Source organism: Pelophylax lessonae (genome assembly GCF_965119305.1).
Source record: "Pelophylax lessonae genome assembly, chromosome: 3".
NCBI classification, from domain to species: domain Eukaryota; kingdom Metazoa; phylum Chordata; class Amphibia; order Anura; family Ranidae; genus Pelophylax; species Pelophylax lessonae.
This window is the reverse complement of record NC_138770.1, coordinates 547,814,425-547,832,334: the sequence shown is the minus strand read 5'-3', so window position 1 is coordinate 547,832,334 and position 17,910 is coordinate 547,814,425. Positions and strand designations below refer to the sequence as shown.

Sequence of the window (17,910 nt, the reverse complement as noted above, 5' to 3'; positions counted from 1 at the left end):
TTGGCTGTCCTGGAAGACTCTCAGAAAAGGAGTTACCGTTTAGTCCCAACTCAGCTTTTCTCAAGTAGTCTTCCAGGACAGACTATGAGAAGATGAGCCAGAACATACCAGTCTAGGGAGGGACCACTGCCTGGAGAACCTTTCGGCCAAATGCCTGCTCCTGGGAAGAGAGGGGAGGTCCAGGCGATGTTTAACAAAATGTCGCAAAATTAGACCAGGTGGCCGCCTTACATATTTGTTCCAGTGAGGCTCCAGCTCTTTTAGCCCAGGACACGGACAAAGCTCTACTTGAATACGCATTGACAAATAGCTTAGAAACATTTCTAACTCTATAGACTTCAGCAATTGTCTGCTTTATCCACCTGGCTATAGTGGCCTTAGAGGCTTCGTTACCCTTTTGTGTCCCAGAAAAAAAAATTAATAAGGTCTCAGATTTCCTAAAAGTTTTGGTAACCTCTAGGTATGCAAGAACCACCCTTCTGACAACCAAAAAACTAAAATCCCTTTCTTATTTTTAGGAAAATCACAAAAGGTTGGTAGCACAATATCCTGTGATCTATGAAAGGAAGTGGTTACCTTTACCAAAAACCTGGGTGCAGTTTTCAACACCACTCTTGTCGTCCAAAATGGTGAGGAAAAGCTCCCTAATTGAGAGCCTGCAAGTCGCAGACCCTTCAAGCTGACGTAACTGCAACCAGGAATGTAGTTTTTTAATGTGAGCAATTTCACTTAACACTCAGGGGCTCAAAAAGGGAACAGTCACTAAAGCTTGAGGGACTAGAGATAGGTCCCAAGGAGATGTTCTGACAACCATTGGTTTTGGACCTGGCGATTGCCTTGAAAAAAAAAAACCTCACTAGGACAAGCTTTTCCAAAAAGGGAGTACTGGAGGAAAACACCAATGGCCGCAGCCTGAATCTTTAAAGTACTAAGTGATAGACCCTCGTCGGCACCCTCTTGAATAAAATTCCAGAATAGATGAAACCTCGGGAGAAAACCCTCGATTTTCAGACAACCAAGAGTTAAGTTACTTCCAAATTTCGGGAATATATAGATCATGACAGCCTTTTCGGGAATTAACTAGGGTCTTCACAACCTTGTCTGAGAACCCCTGGGAGCTTAGTATCTGCTCTTCAGATACCAAGCGGTTAAGTTTAAAGATGTCACCCGAGGACGAGATACTGGACCCTGAGACAACAGGTCCTGTTTCAAAAAGGAGAAATCACTGGAGGTTTTGAGGCCGGGGCCTGCTGGCGTGAAAAACATGGCCTTTTGGGCCAAAAAGAGGGCCATCATGATCAAAACTGATGTTTTCCAGAAGAAACTTCTGGAGGACTTCTAGGAATGGTCTGACAGGATGGAAAGCGTAGCAAAGGTTAAATGACCAGGGATTCGCAAAAGTGTTGATCCCCAGAGACTGATCCCCTGGATTCAGAGAAAATCTGTTTTGCTGTTTGGGCTGCAAAAAAGGTCCACCTCTGGGGAACCCCACCTGCTGGCAATTTCTGCAAAAATTTATGGGTTGAGGGACAAATTGTCCCGACACTTGGTAGCGGCTGAGGTAATCTGCCAAAACAATTCTGAGTCCCTTTTAGATGATGTGCTGAAATGGAGGCTAGATTCACCTCGGCCGAAAATAGAACCTTTTGGGCTGTGAACTGCCAAGTCTGACTTTTTGTACCCCCTTGTATGTTGAGGTACGCTACTGTTGCAATGTTGTCGGATCAAATCTGCAGATGGCGACCACTGACCTTTGCATGAAAAACTTCTAGGAGGCCCTCTGCACTGCCAGAAGCTCCCTTTGATTTGATAATGCTCTTGCCTTTCACCGGAGACCATTCTCCCTGCGCCATCTAGTTTTGTAGATGGGCTCCCCATCAATAAGAGCTTGCATCCGGCGTTATTCTCTGAGATATTGGAATAACCCATTCCAGCCCTCTGGTCCGGTGAAGTAGTGACCTCCACTACCACAGAGTTGTCTTTACTTCGGAGGGAATTCGTACCTTCAAATTTAAAAGAACTTAAGAGACCCGTCCCAGTTCCTTAGAAGTAACAACTCAAGGCACAGCCAGCAAGCAAGAGGTCATAAGGCCTACCCGCTCTTGAGACATCTGAGCAAGACCCACTGGTTGATTTGCAAGGATGCCATCATTTGAGCTGTTTGTGAAACTTTTTCCCCTGGAGGGAAAATCTTTTGATCCAGTGAGGACCTCTTGTACCTGAGATGGATCACTCTTTGGGAAGGCTTCAGAGAAGACTTCTTTGTTGACTATCCAGCCTAGTGATTGGAGGAACCCCCCCGAACCGTCTGGAGATCCCTCTCTAGTTGCTGACACAACTCTGCCACTACTTGGAGGTCGTTCAGGTAGGGGATGATCATAATTTTTGTCTTAACGGGGCAAACGCTTCCCCCAGGACCTTTGTAAAGATGCGTTGGTTCAATGACAACCTGAAGAGCAGCGCTTGGAACGAAAAATGCCAGGTCTCTGATCCCAACTTTACTGCTAGTCTTAAAAAAACTTTTGGTATGAGGATGAATACAGATGTACAAGTAGGCATTCTTTAAGTCCAACATTGCCATAAAAGCACCCTGGGTAAAGCAGATTCCCTATGGAAAATATTGATTCTATGAGAAAGTATCAATGTGCTTTGATTAAATACTAAAGTTCATGGTATATTTCAGCTAGTGGGCTCTTGCAATGACATTAACGAGTCAATTCTAACACACCTCACTCATACATCCTTTGATCCTTGGCAGTTGGATTTTTGCATATAGGACGACAAACATTGATAGGTGTTTACATATTAAACACCTTTCATTCATTTGGACACTTAAAGCGGAGTTCCGGGCAGAGAAACGTTTTTTTTTTTTGAACATACCCCCGGGACAGTCAGGGCTAGCACATTCCACAATGGCTAGCCTCTGATCTGTCCCGGTTCGCACTTACCTTTTAGAAGAAATACTTACTTAGAAGTTTTCTTCCACAGCGTTTCCATCTCGGTTGTGGGCAGCTGAAGCCGGCGCGGTCCTCTTCTCTGTCTTCTTCCGCATCTTCGTGTCCCAGAATGCGCTGCACCGGCCCCTCTCGTCACTTCCGGTGCGGCGCCGCATTCCTAAACAGCTTCTGGGCATGCCCAGAAGCTGTTTAGCAGGGGAATGCGGCGTCGCCCGGAAATGACGAGCAGGGCCGGTGCGGTGCATTGATTCCTGGGAGCTATGACATTTAGCTCCCAGGAATCATTGCGAGGCAGGAAGTGACGGGGAGAGCCTCGGCGCTGGAGGAGGAAGCTGTCATAGGTGAGTATTTACGATCGTCAATTACAAGGTGAGTTTAAAAAAAAAAAAAAAAATCTAACTATCCAATTCCTTTTCAGGTTAGGCTGAACTAGCGGACGGGCACAAAAAAAAAATATCGTTTTTGTGCCCGGAACTCCGCTTTAAGTTAGGCTTTGCATAGAGATTACAGAAAAACACCTGAACACAATTGACAATTGCTTACATTAACACATCAGACAGCTGAACAGCTTAATGGTGTTAAGTGAATTTCGAGCACATCTGCTGGGTGTGGGGTGGGTGCTTCCTTCTCTCAAATGGAACCCAATTTTAGTTAGCAGAGACATCTGTAATCCTGCCTCATTTTCTTCTAGAGTCTTGCTTACCTCCTGTATTAGCAGGGAGAATTTTTTTTAACTTTGACAGGTTTTTATGGGGGGGGGGGGGGGGGGGGGACCTAGCAATCTGAAAGCTAAAGCTCCCACAAACAAATCCTGTTTAGAAAGCACCCCTTTTGTCCCTACCTGCTGTTTTTCTTCAAACCCAAGCCCAGCACTTTTTCTGCAAGTCCTCGAGTGCCAAAACTAGTAAAGCATGACGCCATGCTCCCCTCATCGTGACAGGACACCCCCACTTTGTGGCGGGACATTTGTCAGCTTTCTGGGACATCTGGATTTAAGACTGGGTCAGGGGCATCATCAAGGTACAGCGTTTCGCTCTCTGCCTCTCATTGATCACTCCAATCTGGCTTCTTCTACACAAAAGTTGGAGGAGCTGCATGCTGGTCTTTAGTAATTGTTATTGTTTACCCTACAGGTCTTTTTCCTCTTTCCACAGAAAACAAGGTTTTAGGGGGGGGGGTTTTACTCCAACTTATTCATGGTTTGCAAAAGAAAATAGGCAACATTTCTCGTTTACATAAACTGAAGTCCCTAAACGTTCCTTGGTATTCGGAAGTTTCAGGTGGAATCAGCCAGATCAATCACTGCCTGCCTACCAGCAGGGGGGATCTAGTGGTATCAGTAGACATCAAGGATGTCTACTTGTACATTACCATTTTCCCCCCACAACAGTGATATTTAGGTTTTGAGGTGAGTGACTGTCTTAATTTGTGGCTCTACCCTTTGGCCTTTCCATTGCATCTCAGGTCTTCACAAAGGGCTTGGCACCTGTTTTGGCTCTTCTTCACTCCCAGGATGTTCACATTGTGGGCTACCGGGCTGACCAGCTGCTGAAAGATTGCGCCATTTAAGCTTTGAATGCCAGCATGCAGAATTCCAGGTGGATCCTCAGACGTCTGTGCTTGAATTCTACTTAAGGCTGGTCGTGGACAAAAACTACTTCCTTTTACCCCCTCATAAAAGATCAGGTCCCTCTGCTCTTTAGTGCGATACTCCTATCCGGACGTGGCCCCTCGGTGCGCTTTTGCATGAGAATACTGGGTCTGATGGTAGCCTCATTTGAGTCAGTACTGCCCAATTCCACTCCAGGGGGCTGCATATCAGCATTCTGTCTGCTCAGAACAAGCAGACAGAGTGTGGCGCACCGACCTAGTGCATTACCACTAAAAAGGTTTATTAAAATTCAAAAATGACATACATTATACTCAAACAATTGTAGTAGATAGCACACATATAAACACGATCTGACAAATCATCTCCAAAGTAGCCTAGGCACTCCACAGTGCTGGATGACGTGCTGGTGTCCACACGAATCTGGTTAGGCTGACGCGTTTCAAGGGAGAACCCTCTTCCTCAGAGCCCAAAAGTGCTACTCAAGCACTTCTTCAGTCAAGCCTGGATCAGTATCCGGCCTTCAGGACACTCAAAGGACAGATGTTGGCCTTGGCTAGCCTTTTCTAGTTTCCCTTGGCCTCTCATTCCCTGGTGAAAATTTATGCAGGGAGTCGCTCATTTACCTCCTCCTAGACACTCTTCAGTGATGTCATTTGATCTCAATAAGGTGCAGGCAGCAGAAACCACCTTTTAAAACCTATTCTGGATATTCAGTAAGCCAATAACACCCATAAGATTTTTTATGATGCCATCCTTTCCGCTGGGCATGTATCAGAACCAGTACCATTATATAGTAAGGAACACCTTTTTGGTGTTGCAGAAAGATCATGATGTCCTGAAACCTGGAATCATTTTGAGACCCAAGACATCTTTTTTGCCTAAATTAGTCTCCTTTCATCTTAACCAGGATATTGTTATACAATCTGTCTGGCATACAAGCACCCAATAGACGGAGCAGTTTAATGTGCATGTTAACCTGTAGCTACGGCATCTTTCAGATTTTCACCCTGATCTTTCCAACAGTTCTCAATGGCATTCTGCTTCTCATTCCACCAACACTAGATGACTGCTACATATTGTTGGATCCTCTTTCCTACAAGGTAAGGTTCCCACCCCCCCCCCCTTTCCTATTAAGGACCACTGTGGGAATTTTAGGCTTTTCAGCATCAATTTATTAGATTTGCAAGGCTGGCACCTGGGGTTCTGCTCACACGTTTGCCAAGTCTCTGCTTATGCAGATCTAACCTTGTTTGCTTCTGGGTGGGCCTGTTAGTATTTGCTCTGTTCCTGGCCTTTTAATGTATTGCTTTTGGACATGGTCCTAGCAGTCTATGGATACGTTTGTGTCTCATATTGAATGATCAAAAAAAAAAAAAAAAAGTTGAACTGCAATGCATGTGAATTGGAAATATGTTGCATTAATTAGACTGTTGGGGTACCATTCAAATTAAGTAATATAGCAGCATGTCCATGCATGTAACGTACATTGAAGTAACCCTTGTGTTACTGCAAAGCACTAGCATGGAGAAATGTAAAAAGATCCTAAACGTGGGAGGGGCATCTGGGTGATTAGTTTAGCCTATATAGAAGACCTGTACAGCATATTATAGCATTTTACCACCAATTTATAAACTAAACCAACAAAGAAATATCAAACCTTTTAAAATGCTTACCCCAATATCATCCACCAACATTTTATCAAGACCAACAGGACCAAGTGAGCTTTTCACAATATTAGCAATGGAAGCTGCTGCCATAACTGAAAAAAAATATATAGACATTAGCAATGAAAGCTGCTTCAATAACTGAACTTGTACTACTAAAATGTTATCTGTTAAAGTGGAAAAAAACAAAAAAACAAAAGCCTATGTAGATTTACATAGGAATTTTTTTATGTTAATTCATAAAGGAGAAGCTTGACATCTCCTTCAGATTGTAACTGGCTTCTATTCCCCAACAGCATAGCCACCAGTTCCATATAGTGGAAGAGTGGTACTAAAATGGGGTGATCTTAAAGCATTCTATGCATGAAGTTAAAAAATGCCTGTGTGCAGAAGCCCCTCTAATACTTACTGAGATCATCTTAATCCAGCGATGTTGCAGGAGTGTGTCAGCTGCCCGGGACTCCCCTCCTCACTGGCTAAGGCAGCAGTGCAGCGCAATTGGCTCCCGCTGCTGTCGGTCAGGGGGGAGAGGGGATAGTGTCTGAATGCTTGCTGTGGGGCCACTCAACAGAAAGGAGGGGCCAGAAGCACAGAACAGAACAGGTAAATATTATTGGATTTTTGTCTTACCGTAAAATCCTTTTCTCTGAGGTTCACTGACAGATACAGCTCCTTGTCTTCATGGGCTGATGCTGTGCTCTCTTCAGGAGTAGGTCTAGGCGTAAACCTTTTTGGTTACGCCCCTGAAGAAGTCCCAGAGGGTATACCATCACTTCCTGCTACAGGACTTCAGTTTGTAACAAGCAGTGTCAAAAGAACACATAACCCAACAGAGGGGTGGCTGCTGTATCCGTCAGTGAACCTCAGAGAAAAGGAATTTATGGTAAGACAAAAATCCAGTTTTCTCTTTCGTTCACTGACGGACACAGCTCCATGTTTTCTAGACCATTGAGATGTCCCAAAGCAGTGTCAACATGAGGGGTGTAAACACCACCATATACATAGAATTCCCAAAAAGGCTAAACATAGCAACCCAGGTAAAAACAGGGGCTCAACCAGAACTGGAGCATACCACCAGGAAAAAGTTACACCCTCAAGAAGCAGAAGCCTCTGCAACTGCAGCCTGCAAAACTTTGCGGCCAAAAACCGCAGCTGAAGATTCAAGTACATCCACCTTATAAAACTTTGTGAATGCATGTGCAGATGACCAGGCAGCTGCTTTGCACACCTGAACCACTGATGTCTGATGCGGAAGGCCCAGGAGGCACCGAACGCCCTCATAGAATGTGCCTTAACCAGAAAAGGAGGAACCTGACCCTTAAAAGAATAGGCCTGCACCACCGTCTGACTGATGCACTTGGAAATGGTCACAGTAGACGCTGCCTGCCCCTTATTAGGTTCATCCGTAAGAACAATGATTCGGATTTCCGAATCGGCTCAGTCACCGCTAGGTACACTCGGATCGCCCTGACCACATCCAAGGAATGTACAGAAATTTCCTTAGGATGTTTCGGTTTAGACATAAGGACGGTAACGCAATATCTTCATTCAAATGAAACCCTGAGACAACCTTAGGAAGGAACGCCTGACAGGGTCGCAACACCACTCTGTCCCTATGAATCACCAGGTAAGGCGACCGACAGAACACCACAACCAACTCCGATACCCTACATGCGGAAGTAATAGCGACTAAAATGGCCACCTTGTGCAACAGAGTGAGCAGAAGAAGTTCTCAAATATTTTCAAAGGGAGGCTTTTGAAGCACCGACAGTACCAAATTGAGATCCCACGGAGGCACCAGGGATCGCACCGGAGGAGCCAGATGGTGAACCCCCTGCACAAAAGTGTGAACCAAGAACGTTGCCACTAACGGCCTTTGGAAAAATATAGCCAAAGCGGAAATCTGGCCCTTGATGGTACCCAGAGCCAAACGTTGATCTACACCCAGTTGTAATACCTACAGACGAGACACAGAAAAAGAACGGGGAGGAAGCAGATCGTCCAGGTAACCCAGTACTGCGATTTTTTCTGAAGAAAACGCTGATGCCCGACATATATTTGAATATGAAGATAAGCGTCCTTGACAACAGAAGATCTCCTTGATGAAGGAAAGCTACTACTGTGCTGATGGACTCCATCTGAAATTTCTGAACCCGCACAAAGTGGTTCAGAGCCTTGAGGTCCAAGATCGGATGAACCTTGCTATCCTTCCTGGGAACTGTAAACGGATTTGAATAAAAACCTTGAAAACATTCGGACTCTGGAACCGGCACAATGACTCTTTGTGCTAACAGGTCCTGTACCGCCCCGTAGAGGCCCTGTAGCCAATCATGAAACAGGCGCAGGATGGAAGGAAAGAACAAGGACCGAAACTCACTCTTGTAACCGAACCAACTCGCGGACCCATCTGTCCTGAATGATCACGGTCCACGGATCCGGAAAAAGGCGAAGACGTCCCCCCCACCCCAGATGCGGGTGAGGGCACCCCTTCAGGGTGGGGAAGCCTGCGGAACCAGAAATGCCAGTTTTTGACTTACCATTCCAGGATGTCTTGGAGACTCCAGCAATGTTAGGGGTGGATCTCAAACCCATTTTCTGCAATCCAGACGGACAAAAGGGCCGATTGTGAGCCGAAAAGAAAGGACCACGTTTATGATGCGGTCCCTTGCCCTTAGAAACCTGTGGCCCCCGTAAGACCCTTAATGATCTCTTCCATAGAGGCCCTGAACAAACAGTCACCTACAAAAAGTAGGTCAGCACCTTTTTAGAAGCCTGGTCGACCGACCAGTATTTCAACCATATCATACGGTGAAGAATCACCACCGTCACAGATACCCTGGTGGGCCGCATCCAAAGATGCATCACAAATGTACTGTAACCCCTGGATAAACTGATCCGCCAGCTCAGGAGGCTGTCGACTTCTTTCCAGATCATGGCGTAAAACTTTTGCCCATTTCGTTAAGGTCTGGGATAATAAGGTGATAGCAAACACTGGCCTCAACATTGAACTAGCCATAGTGAAGAGATACCAGGACCAGAGCCTCAGCTCTCTTGTCCACGGGATCCTTAAAGAATGGAAAATCCTCCACCAGCAAAAGCATAGCCTTATTTTACCTGGAAACCTCAGAGTCAACCGACGGTGGAACAGTAAGTTTCTTCAGGAGAAACTCCTCAAAGGGATATCTCCTAGCGAAGCGCTTGGGTATTCCAACCATGCGTTTCGGGGAACCCCACTGACTAGTGACAAGCTCGTCAAAATAGACAGGAAAGGGTAACACATTTGAAGATTTGCAGGTGCCAAACCGCAGGCGGCGTTGCCAACTCAGCATCAGCTGAGTCCTTCAATTTTAAAGTTTCCCGCATTAACAATTAGGGCCTCCACCAGCGCTTTTTCATGCGCCGCTGCGGAGGAAGAAGACTCGTCCTCACTGTTAGAGCACTCAGCATGCGTGTATACAGACCCAGTGGGCTGACTCACGCCGCAGCGGCCAAATCCACCTCAGACCCTGCGGAGGCAGAGGATACAGAGTCAAGGGACAAGTGAGGGCAACCATATACAGGGGAAACCCGCTGTGGAGGTGGGGGGGGGGATGTAAGGGGGAGGTTGGACACAGGAGGGGGGCCTACCATCCCCAAGGAGAGCCCGCAACCACCCAAACAATTCCAAAAGAAAGGAGGGGGGAGGAAACACTACTTACCACACCACGGCACCAGGTCGACGCTACTCCCAGCAGTTCACCGCACCATCTTGGAATGGGGGATGCTACGGCCTGAGTTGCGCTGCAACTCTGTTCGTGACCAGGGCTATGCGACCTCGTGAGATGTTTCACTCGTCGGCCAGCCCCCTTCCAGTTAGGCTATGTTGCGGCCAACCTAGCGCAGAGCTAACAGTTGGGTCAAGCTCGCAGGCCAGACTAGGAAGACCATGAGGATCTAGGATACCCCGTGCGTCTGTTGATTGTAGTTCACACAGGAACAAAAAAAGAAAAAAAAAAATCCATATAAAAAAGGAAAGAAGGCCAGGACAGCAAATCCCAACAGAGAGCCAGCAGGTCCTTACTCTCGACTAGGTTTTCGCCTAGTCCTACTCAAGAGAGCAGCATAAGCCTAAATGGTCAAGAAGACATGGAGCTATGTCAGCCAGTAAACGAAAGACTTTTTTTTTTTTTTTTTTTTAAACAAAAACATAAGAATTTACAATCACTTTAATGGAAAAAAAAACCCTGTCACTAATATGTAGGCTGCCACTGCTGACCCTTACTATTGAGTATGTTCACTGCATCTCTGTCCCAATCCAAAAGTTTCAATACATTGTTTCTGAACAGGAGCAAAGATGAAAAAAAAAAAAAAAAAAAAATTATCAAGGATGGAGTGCGAGGCAACCACCATTTTAGAACGTAGTCAGCAAGATTGAAGAGCGGAGAGTTTTCTTCACATATATTTTAGGATTACTCTAACATTTAGCCAAACTGTATAAACCTGCTAAAAGATGCTGTGAACACACTACATAAAAATGCAGCAACACAGTTTACATACGTACATAGACCCTATTGGTCACCGCCACTGCCCAGTCACCATTTACACATTGATGTTTATATGTACGTTCTGAATGAGACATTCATGGCACTTCCATATCTCTGTGCACGCGCGCACAAAACACGTTCAGGAAGATTTGAGAAATAGGTCAGAGACTTTGTTCCCACTTTTCTTGTGCATGGGGCAGCCCATTGAGATGGGCAGGCTGCCCTACACTTCACCAGTACACCTGTGGGTGTGAACCTAGCCTTAGGCCATATTCACACTGACATTAGGAATAGGTGCTTGGGATGCGTTTTTAACCACTCCCAAACATCTAGCAAAGCAGCCTACAATGGATAATATGGACAACGAACAGAGATGTGCACCTTTTGGGTTGCTTCCTGTTACTGTGCGACAAAACTGGGGGGTGTGGGGGAGACTGCAGAGACACTGTTGGAGAAGGGTGTAATTGGTAATTGCTAGGGGCACTGTAATATAAAGTAAAATAATCATTATAGTGCCCTTTTATATCACATTACCCCCTTAACAGTGCAGTCCCTTTTACATTAATGTAGGGGGCACTGTGATGTAAAGGGGACTGCACTATAAAGGGGCACTGATGTAAAGGAGAACCAAGGACACTGATAAAGGGAGGACTGTGCTGTAAAGTGGGGCTGAGGACAGACTCCCGTGAATAGCCCCCCCAAGTACCTTGGAAAAATGATTGCCGTGAAACTGCCCCCTGGTGCCTAAAAGGTTGGGGACGGCTGCCCTAAAGAATAATATGGGAAGTGGATAGAGCTGTTAACATTTGAAAAACATAGCATTTGCGTTGTGCAGAAAAAAGGATATATTTGGGGAGGAGTTGAAGCTTGTAAACTCTCTCTATTCAAGTCTATGGTAACGCAGTATAAACGTGCCTGCATCGTTCAGGCTCCGTTCACGCATAGGGGGGTTTTGAATTGCAGGCAGAAAGGCCATGACCGTACCTGCAGTCTCAAAACGTGCGGTTAAAATATCAAATCGCATATCAGCATGTTCAGGTGTCATTCATTTCTATGGCAACTAAAAATGCGGTGCAATTCTGCCACGATTGTTGCATGAGCACGCAAACTAAATTGCACTTTGCCTAAAAGAAGTTTCAGAACTTTTGAGCATAGCGCAATTTGGTTTCTGCCAATGCAGCGCAATTTGTGGCGTGGCAGAACCGCATGTTTTTAGTTGCCATTGAAATGCATGGCACCTGAACACGCTGATGTGCGATTTGACATTTTAACAGCGTGTTTAAAATAATGGGCAGAATTGTAGCGATTTCGCCTGCGATTCACAACGCCTCTGCGTGAATGGAGCTGTAAAGCGTGTTTGACAAGCATCAAATATCAGTGAGGTGGAAAAAAGGAACCCCCCCATCCCCCCCAATAAAAAAAAAATCACTTCAACAAGCCTTGGGGAAAAAAAAAAAAAAAAAAAAAAACACCATACGGTAAAGTGGAAGTAAATTCAGGATTTATATTTTTTTACTTCCAGGAAAGCTTATAATAAAGCTTACCTTTAGGTTAAATGAATAACTCCTAAAAATGCACTGTTGAGGAGATATTTGTTGAAGGAACGGCATACCCATGCTGTCCCTTTAGAGCTCTGTGCTGCAGCTATGAAAGGCACGCTCATGCACAGTTGTGACCTCATCAAGACTTGGCCAGCCAAGCGGCCACAGCCCAGAAGATGAAAGCCACTGGCAACAGCATGCCGCTGGATGGCTTTATTTCAAGGTAAGCCTTTCATAATGTGAAAGTATGTGATGCCCACTAGTACATTATGCCTTTACCTTGAAGGGAGAACTTTTTTTTTTTAACTCTACAAATTTACTAATGCTTTAACCTCCCTGGCGGTATGATTATTTCAGGTTTTAGGTGCTGAAAGCGGTACATTGTTTTGCATAGAAATCTGTTTTACATTTTAAAACTCACCTTCCCCTGCGATCCTCTGCCATCCTCCTCCTGTGTGCTCGGCCGATGCCGGCACCTGTCTTCCGGTTCCCTTCCCTGCAAGCGTTGCGAAGCAGGGGGGTGGAACCAGTGGCAAATTCAAAAGTTTAAATAAATACACAAATGACATGATACAAAGTTGTTATCCTAACGGATTACACTGTATCATGCCATTTCACCACAGGATTGCACCTGGTGACTTTTCCAGTGCCCTGCCTGTGCTTTTCCAGTTCTTTGTGCCTGGAAAATAGAGAACGACCATGGCGTCCATAAAGCGTTATTTTGCGCAAAAGCGCTTTTAGGCTAATTGGAAAAGAGCGACAGCAAAATGGAGTTACTTGAAGAACTGAGCAATAGCGATTCGTGGGAAAATTCGTCATCAGGTACGGAAAGTGACGACAGGGACGATTCTGATGTCTCTTTCTGGCACATAGCTCCGTTGGAAATTCTGAAGAATCATTTGATATACTTCCCAAATTCCACAAGCTATGTGCCAGAAACAGGGCCGCTGATAGGGCAGTACAACCAGCCCTGTTGTACCGGGCCCGGTCCTATCAGCAACACTGTGGGGCCCGGGCAGCATTACAGTTTTTTGCTGCATTCAATAAAAAAATAAAAAAAACTGGCTTGCTAAACTTCTATCCCGCTCCTACTTGTTTATGGAGCGGGGTTATGCCATTTTCTTGGGCTCCTTTAGGTCAACAGAGGGGCCCAGGTGCGCACAGAAAATGGACTATTTCTTCATTTTCGGGGGTGCATGTACACAATGCTGCCCTGCTACTCCCTGCAGTCCCAGCCGGCGGAGTGATACTCTGATTCTCCATCCAGTGCCCGCCTCCAGTTCTCACTTGCTAAGATGTGAGGAGGCTGACAGGAAGCATCTGAAGATCGTGGCTGCTCTGGACACAGTGAGTGAATAATAGAGCACAGAATCCTCACTGAGTCCTCCTGTGTATCTCCCAGCACAGCAGGTTATTTAGCATGTCATTAGCATTACAACAATCATCACAGGCACAGGCTGATGCTTTAACATGGCTCTGTGTCACATGGCTGCTGAGGGTGCTAACTTTGTATAGCTATGCTGGGTTATAGTCTGTAACACTCAGTACAGCCATAAGTACAGCCATAAGTTAACACAGTCAGCAAGCAGCCATGTGACATAGAGCCATGATAGAGCACAAGCTTACTGTGCTGCCTGTGATGATTTCTGATGATTTTTGTAATGCTAATGATCATAAGACCGTGAGATGCTTCATTAGAACTTCAGTTGGGGGAGCAGTAAACGTGCAGTGGAGCTGCATTTTTACCACCCCAAACCAATCCCCTTTAACCACTTCCTGTCCATCGACGTATCAGTACGTCACTAGATTGGAAAGGTAATATTTGGGTTATCACTGCAGCAATGATGGAGAGATCATTTGTTAGCCCCAGAAATTCTGCACAAAGTAAATGTAATCCTAGTAGCTAAGAAGCCCCTGGATTACTTTTACAGGCAGTGGAAGGGTGTCCCACCCCTGCCTTTAAGATGTGACTAATAGCATTCGATTCCTGTGACACAGTGAGAGGGATGGATGGCGTTCCGCCCACTGTGTGATGTCAGAAACCCGAAGCGACAAGGATTTCGCTTCCGGTTTCGGTCTGAGGTAAACAAGCCATTACCGGCTTGAACAAGCATCTGATCAAATCCATCTTGGTTTAATCGGATGCTTTGGAGGCCAGAGGACAGATATGGGGTCATCTCTCAAAAAAGAGGACCTGTTATGGCCCATGCTATCACAACGGATGATTTTTATTCCTTGTAAAAGCAAAAAAAGAAAGAAAAAAAAAATTAAAGATACAGAGTGATTTTTTTTTTACATTTCTAATGTAAATACAATTAAAAATAAATAAAAAATACAATTAAAAATTAAACTGCCCCTGCTCTTTGGTGCTTAGGCGCAATTGCAAACGCACACATTGGCCCTGCACGCATGTGTAAACCGCAACAAACCTGCATTTTGTTTCCAGACGGGATCAGGGGCGGGGACAGGGGTGGGGTCAAGGGCGTGGTTGGAGGGGCCCCGTCTGGTAGGCTGTACGGGGCCCCATAATTTCTAACAGCAGCCCTGGCCAGAAAGAGACATCAGAATCTTTGCTGTCGTCACTTTCCGTACCCGATGATGAATTTTCCCACGAATCGCTATCGCTCAGTTCTTCGAGTAGCTCAGTTTCGCTGTCGCCGTTTTCCAGTTTGTTTAAAAGCGATTTTGCACAAAAAAAAAAGAAACGCTTTTTGGACACCATGGTCGTTCAAAATTTTCCAGGCACAAAGCACTGGAAAAGCACAGGCAGGGCACTGGAAAAGTCACCAGGTGAAATCCTGTGGTGAAATGGCATGATACAGTGTAATCCGTTAGGATCACAGCTTTGAATCATGTCATTTACTGTTTTTACACTTTTGATTTGCGCCGATTCCTCCCCCCTGCATCACAATGCTCGCAGGGAGGGACCTGGAAGGCAAGAGCCGGCAATTGACCATACACAGAGCGGGGAGAAACTAAGGACGACAGGGAAGCGCAGGGAAGGGGAGTAATGTTCTGGGGTAATCCCGAGTGTGGCTCGGGGTTACCGCTTTTGGTACTGAAAATTAACCCCAGAGCCACATTCAGGAATGCCGCCAGGGAGGTTAATGCTATAGGTGTGCTGGTTCATTAGAATATTTTTGCATTTGTGACCTTAGGGAGATTTCCTATGCCTTTGTGACAACCGCACAGGAGGGGGCATCTGCTGTCTGTGATCCTCCACCACTTCCTCTTCCTGCGACAAGCCAACAAGGGAGGGGGCATCTACTGCCTGTGATCCTCCACCACTTCCTCTTCCTGTGACAACCCCACAAGGGAGGGGGCATCTGCTGTCTGTGATCCTCCACCACTTCCTCTTCCTGCGACAACTGCACAAGGGAGGGGCATCTGCTGCCTGTGATCCTGCATCACTTCCTATTTCTGTGACAACGGCACAGGAGAGGGGCCTGTAACGTTAAAAAACCATACCCCGTGAAGAAACCATACCCTCGTCACTTCCGGTCTGAAACAGCTGAGCAGCGCAGTAGTGCGCATGCTCAGAGCCCCGGATACGTGATTGAAGAAGAAAGAATTTGAGAAGTGCGCATGCTCGGTGGGCATGAAATTATCACGGCACTGTTTCTAATGTAATACTTGCGGCGGGTACATTAAAACACTTCGGGTGCAACATAAATCATGTCCTCTCCTATCGCTGTAACTTCCCTCATCTCCGGTAATAAATATAAAAGCGGCGGCGGGAGTATGAGCTGTAAATGTGACGGCGATCGCGGCTCCGTGATCCGCTTTTATATTTATTACCGGAGATGAGGGATGTTACAGCGATAGGAGAGGACATGATTTATGTTGCACCCGAAGTGTTTTAATGTACCCGCCGCAAGTTTAACTACCGTGAGAAATCCATACCCTCCGTAGCGGAACCGGAAGTGACGAGGGTATGGTTTTCTCACGGGTATAGTTTTTTCACGGAACAGGGGCATCTGTCTGTGATCCTCCACCACTTCCTCTTCCTGCAACAAGCCAACAAGGGAGGGGGCATCTACTGCCTGTGATCCTCTACCACTTCCTCTTCCTGTGACAACCCCACAAGGGAGGGGGCATCTGCTGTCTGTGATCCTCCACCACTTCCTCTTCCTGCGACAACTGCACAAGGGAGGGGCATCTGCTGCCTGTGATCCTGCATCACTTCCTATTTCTGTGACAACGGCACAGGAGAGGGGGCATCTGTCTGTGATCCTCCACCACTTCTTCCTGCGACAACCGCACAAGGGAGGGGCATCTGCTGCCTGTGATCCTCCACCACTTCCTATTCCTGTGACAACGGCACAGGAGAGGGGGCATTTGCTGTCTCTGATCCTCCACCACCTCCTATTCCTGTGAAAACTGCACAGGGGAGGGGGCATCTGTTGCCTGTGATGCTGCACCACTTCCTATTCCAGTGACAACCGAACAAGGGAAGGGGTATCTGCTGGCTGTGAGACTCCACCACATCCCATTGCTGTGACAACCAAACAGGGGAGTGGGGCATCTGCTGACTGTGATCCACCACTTCCCATTCCTGTGACAAACCGGAAATGAGAGATCTTACCAATGAGGCAGCATGACAAGGGAATCTGATCCCCTCCCCCACACCATCCAAATGAAAGAAAAGGGCTTTGGCTGCAGGCGCACTTTATCATGACTACCAGGGGGCATCACCTATGTATATATTGCTCACCATCTTACAATAAGGTTAATTTCCGCCGATTATAGGTGAAATACGTGCCAGAATTTGCTGAAATTAACTTTAATTTTAAGATGGTGGGTAATACACAAAGGTATAATCTACAAAGAGACCCCAGAGCAGGTCTGGTAAAACCCACCTATTCCCATCCCTCTCCCTGTCCCAGAGAAGGCCATGCAGTGTACAGAGCGGTGTCCCCACATGGCACTGCGCACCCAGCATGCTCTCCTCTACCCCCATTGTGAAGAGAAGCGCTGACTCAGCCTAGGCCGCCCCGCCACAGTCCCTGCATTCACCATTCTGGCTCCTGACGACATCTCCGGAGCTGCGCTCTCCGAACACGGCTAACGGGCCTTCCATCTTCTTCTTGCTCGTATCCCGGCTACAACGTGCTTCCCCAACCGCCGCCCGCCTGCAATGCACGCTGGGTAACTCCGCCCCTTCACTGCGTGCTTAGCAACTAGGCCCCGCCTAATTCAGACACCCCTCAAGTACCACAAAAGGAACAGAAGAGCTAAGAAGATGGACGCGCTGTGTGTCAGGAGCGAATGGGTTAGGAGCGTGTTACGTCATGGGATGGGGGCTTAACCATCCGATACGGCGCCGTAAAACGGAAAGAATGTTCTAGCGTGTATTGGAGGACGCGTGCATGTGTGCCGTGCGCGAGGATTAGCTGCACGGGAGCGCGCTCCAGTTTTCTCAGTACAGTATTGTTACTAAGACGAATACAAAAGAATATCACTAACAAAAAACGGTCACTGTGGCAATGATAGTAGAAAATGACCATCACTGTGGTAATAATAATAGAAAATAACTGTCTCTGTGGTTTTAAAAATAGAAAATAACCGTCACTGTTGTATAAAAAATAACCATCTCTGTGGTAAAAATAGTAT

At 46.4% G+C, this 17,910-nt stretch overlaps 1 protein-coding gene across 1 annotated transcript in view; it reads right to left on the bottom strand.

Annotated features, from left to right (window-relative positions):
* The window catches only part of TCP1 (t-complex 1), a 69,180-nt gene extending 51,721 nt beyond the window's left edge, over window positions 1–17,459 (bottom strand). Inside the window, exons 1-2 of the mRNA XM_082248936.1 lie at window positions 17,314–17,459; window positions 6,243–6,328 (exon numbers count right to left, since the gene is read on the bottom strand). Coding sequence (XP_082105062.1) covers window positions 6,243–6,328; window positions 17,314–17,377 — 150 coding nt within the window. The 5' untranslated portion in view covers window positions 17,378–17,459. The remainder of the gene's footprint in view (window positions 1–6,242; window positions 6,329–17,313) is intronic.
* Between the last annotated feature and the right edge of the window lie 451 nt (window positions 17,460–17,910).